This window comes from Camelus ferus, chromosome 5 (assembly GCF_009834535.1).
Source record: "Camelus ferus isolate YT-003-E chromosome 5, BCGSAC_Cfer_1.0, whole genome shotgun sequence".
NCBI lineage: Eukaryota > Metazoa > Chordata > Mammalia > Artiodactyla > Camelidae > Camelus > Camelus ferus.
In genome coordinates this window covers 95,105,890-95,109,947 of record NC_045700.1, presented here as the reverse complement: position 1 = coordinate 95,109,947, position 4,058 = coordinate 95,105,890, and the positions used below count along the sequence as shown (strand labels likewise).

At 59.2% G+C, this 4,058-nt stretch overlaps 1 protein-coding gene across 3 annotated transcripts in view; it reads right to left on the bottom strand.

Annotated features, from left to right (window-relative positions):
* Positions 1 to 97: 97 nt before the first annotated feature.
* SCLY (selenocysteine lyase) overlaps positions 98 to 4,058 on the bottom strand; it is a 29,034-nt gene continuing 25,073 nt past the window's right edge. For all 3 annotated transcript variants that reach the window (XM_032480644.1, XM_032480646.1, XM_032480645.1), the window contains 4 exons: positions 3,952 to 4,035; positions 3,409 to 3,508; positions 1,958 to 2,033; positions 98 to 1,071 (listed from right to left, as the gene is read on the bottom strand). In XM_032480644.1, the coding sequence (XP_032336535.1) occupies positions 918 to 1,071; positions 1,958 to 2,033; positions 3,409 to 3,508; positions 3,952 to 4,035 (414 nt within the window). In that variant the 3' untranslated portion in view covers positions 98 to 917. The remainder of the gene's footprint in view (positions 1,072 to 1,957; positions 2,034 to 3,408; positions 3,509 to 3,951; positions 4,036 to 4,058) is intronic.

Sequence of the window (4,058 nt, the reverse complement as noted above, 5' to 3'; positions counted from 1 at the left end):
ACACACCCTACCCCAACAGCTGGTGCAGACAACACTGGTGCCCGCATGAGAAGCACCCACTAGAAAAACCACAAAATGTGCAAAACAAGCCTTGAAATCACTTGTAAGTTCATTTAATTTCTGACAGTTGTTTCTTCAATGTCGTTAATTCTCTGCCCCTTAAAACTACGCGTTAAAAGCATTACTCAATTAAAAACTCATTCCTATGTAAGCGTCTCCGTAAGACGTGCCGTCTGATGTGAAGCAGACCACAAAGCACTCGCGAGGACCAAAGCACCCTTCTGCCAGTACAGCCGAGACGGAAGCTGAGGGGGAGTGAAAGACTCCCCACCTCAGGGGGGACCCAGAATCACATGAGCAGCGGCCCCCGTGACCTGAGGCTGAGCTGAAGCCCTGAGATTGAAAAGGGAAGGACGGGAGGGCCTGGGCACTGGGTGGGGAGGCGCCCCGTGACCGACGGCTGAATGAGCGGCATGGCCTCGTCAGGATGGTAGGCCCGGGAAGTGGGGGGCTTGAGACGGGTCCTGAGGGTGAGGAGAGGCTGGCCCCTGCAGACATGTACGGCAGGCCAGGATCGCAGCCAAAACTCAGGTTTCCTATGTTCATGATAGCAACTGACATCGATTGTAAAATACTAGGATTTTATCTTTCGGATAAAAATGCCGCCTCCCAGGAAGAGGGCACTAATGACGAGCTCGCCGCGCCTCCCAGCAAGGAGCGCGGATGCAGCCAGGGCGCTTCCACTTAGACGGCACCGCCGGCAGCGGTGACAATGACAGTCCCACGAGAGCGTCAGCCCGGCAGCACTGGTGGGGTCTGTGCGCCCTGCAGGCCCACGCTCACGGACCAAGACAGGAGGGAGCCTGGGGCCCTCTCGCTCCAGGGCAGGACGACCCATCCTGGCTCCGCCCTCGGCGCTAGGCCTGGCCCTCCAGCCGGGCCACTGCCTGCTTCAGGTCCCTCACGACAAGGTCCACCTCGGCCCGGGTGGTGCCACGGCCCACGCTGAGCCGGATGGCGTTCCTGGCCACTTCGAAGGGGACACCGCAGCTCAGCAGCACCGGGGACGGCCTGCGGGGGCGAGGAGACGGGTTAGCTGTCAGAAGGGCTGCCGTGTTGCCACACACACCCCTCCACCCGCCCCCTAGGGTCCAGCTCAAAGCCTCCCTGTTCTCTGGCCCGGGGCCCTTCCCGGTGAACGGAGCAGGACCCTGGGGGGCCTTCCGGGGGCAGACCCCCCCATGTTCTCTGCGGCAGGGCCTCTCTGAAGCACCCAGGTAACAGTATCCCACACGTGTCCTGAGATGCTTAACAGGTGTGAAAGCCCCACCAAAGGGAAGACGGTAACTCCTTGATGACCATGAGCTCGTAGGCCTCAGGACTCCTGGAGCTCCCCGTGACCCTGTCCTGGGACCTCACCATCAACCAGTCAGAGCTGTGCGCGAGCGATCACACACGCTGCTGCCCCCTCACCCGGCCTTTACAAGCGCTTTCCTGAAGCCCATCTCAGCGACGGCCAGGGCGGGCAAGCGCCAGCGGCCTGGGCTCCTTGCTCCGCGCCTGCAGCAACCGCAGCACTTGCCTTCCCCAAGACCCGGTGCCAGTAGACGGGCTTTACTGCGTGGGCAGGGGACCCAAGTTCGGTTCGGCAACACGGGCACAGCCCCCCGACCCCTGGGAGCCCGGAGGCAGGATGGCAGCTGCTGGGCCCGCAAGGTTGGGCCAGGGGTACAGGGCTTCTCGTGCCCAAGGCGTTTATCAGTCTTGGTTCTCAGAGGGGTCACACAACCACACACGAGGCAGAGTACCCCCCACACACACACACACTGAGGCTGCACGCCGGCCCCCTGGCCCTGCAGTGTTGTCACTCTCCGCGTTCCTGCAGGGCTGCAGAGCTGCCAGGTGCCTGGAGCCTGGATGTGGCCTGGATGCCACCCAGTACGCAGAGAGCACTCACCGGTCTCCGTGGTCCGAGTGGCATGCAGCCCCCACGCTGGCCAGCAGCGTCCTGCACTGTGCCAGCACCGAGCGGCCTGTGGAGACAGAGCACAGTCCCCTGAGGGGGAGTCTGGGTGGGGCCCCACCTGCAATGCCTGGGCTACCTCTTCTCTGCTGCAAGTTTGGAGGTTCCCCACCTCGTGCCACCTAATGGAACCCCTGGGCACAGGCCCTTCTGACCACAGGTGAGACAGCGCAGCAGAGTGCTATCCCTCCACCCACGCCCGACCCCAGGCTGCAGAAAAGCAGACATTCTTCTGCCTCATAAAACTGGCCTTGAAAATGCTGTATCGATCCACTCTCCAGTGGGACACCCAGAATTCTGCTTAGCTGCTTTGCTTAACAATGTGTTGTCCTGGTGACAGTATTTAAATTTACACCTGTTTCCTAAAGGTGGAGAGACTTGGGAGCTGTCTTTGTTAAGCTAGAAGGCACCTCCGCCTTCTTTCACCAGCACAGAGATTAAAGAAAATAAATCAATGATGGCCAACTTCATTAAATGAGAATGTCTCATTTAAATTAACACAGGTCATCACAGAAAACAAAGAAGTCTGCCCCCAGAGAAAGGGAGGAAGGCGCTAGAGGAACTTCCCTTCCTGCAGCGAGGAGACCCGGGCCTGAGCCCGTGCTTCCTTCCCAGTGGGAACGCCGCCAGCCCCAGTGAGGTGGCCTGGGGGCTGCTACAGGGCCCCAGCTCGCTGCTCCGTTTCTGGGGTGACCCAGGAGGTCTCTTCTAAGAAGTCAAACTGCTCCGCAGATGGGCTCACACGAGCTCTCAGGGCCACCGTAACTCCTTCCAGATAAACAGACTGCCTAACGCCTGGGCGCCAGCCTCAGGGCTCAGGGCAGCCAAGCTCTGCGCGAGTAGGAGCAATCCCAACCCGGAGCAGGGTACTCCCAACCCGGAGCAGGGTACTCCTAACCCAGAGCAGGGTACCTAACCCGGAGCAGAGTACTCCCAACCCAGAACAGAGTACTCCTAACCTGAAGCAGAGTACTCCCAACCCGGAGCACAGTACTCCGACCCGAATCCTAACATTCGCGGCCTGGGAGGCTGGTGTTGCAGGAACAAATGAAACCCGCAGATTTGCACTTCAGCTTTTCTCAAGGCGAGTTCACCTGATTACCTCTACTTCCCCTGACCCTCATAAAATATTTTGTAAAAGTTGCAGACAAAAATGGACCAACTAGTCTAAAATCCAGTTAATTTTATCTCCTTCTGTGACAGCTTTCAGGGTAGGAGTTCTGAGCGGGTCAGGGAGAGAAGGAAGTGGCTGTGCCCAGAGCCCAGGGGGGTGACCGGCCCTCGGCCAGCACCCCCTCCGCCCCCCAACAGCACCGCCGAGCCCAGTGCCCCCGGGCCGGCTCCCGCAGCCCCCCATGCCAGGGAGGGCAGGAGCCAGTTGTCACCTTGGAGCTGGGGTCCCTGGATGGAGAAGTTACAGGTGTTGGGGAGCCGCTCGGTGCCTGGGAACCGGCTGTTCAGACGGATTCTCTTACCAAATTCAGCCTGAAAAAGTCAACGACATACTCAGTGACCGTTTCCGAGGCCGGCCCCACAACAGCTGTTTGAACTTCAGACTTTCTGGAAACAAACCCTCAACCTCAACCCAGAAAATGATGGTCTTATTGATAAACACCTGCCTTTAATGGTGAGGAAGACTGACTGCGGAAAGCAAAGCTAATCTGGAGAAAACAGTTCTAAATACAACTGGCAGTTCTTCACATGGTCGTTAAGCATGTTTACACATCTGGTGTATCTGTGTCGTGTGTCTGTGAAAAGACACTTGGTCTGCAGCCTCCTCGGGGCCTCTGGCTCGGGCTTACGTCCCGTCATCTAAGCCTTCCTCAGGCCTTGACTGTTCCCGGAGCTCCCTGGGGACTGAGTTTCAACCCACACCGCTCCTCCCGACCCCGTGCCGCCTGCTCCCCGGGCTGCCCGCCCGTCCTCACCGCCAGCCGCTCCTCCAGGTAGTCGCGCACGTCTCTCATGTGGGCCTCGTAAGCCTCGCAGTTCTCCGCCACCAGCTCCGCTGCCTAGGGACACAGGGACACTCAGG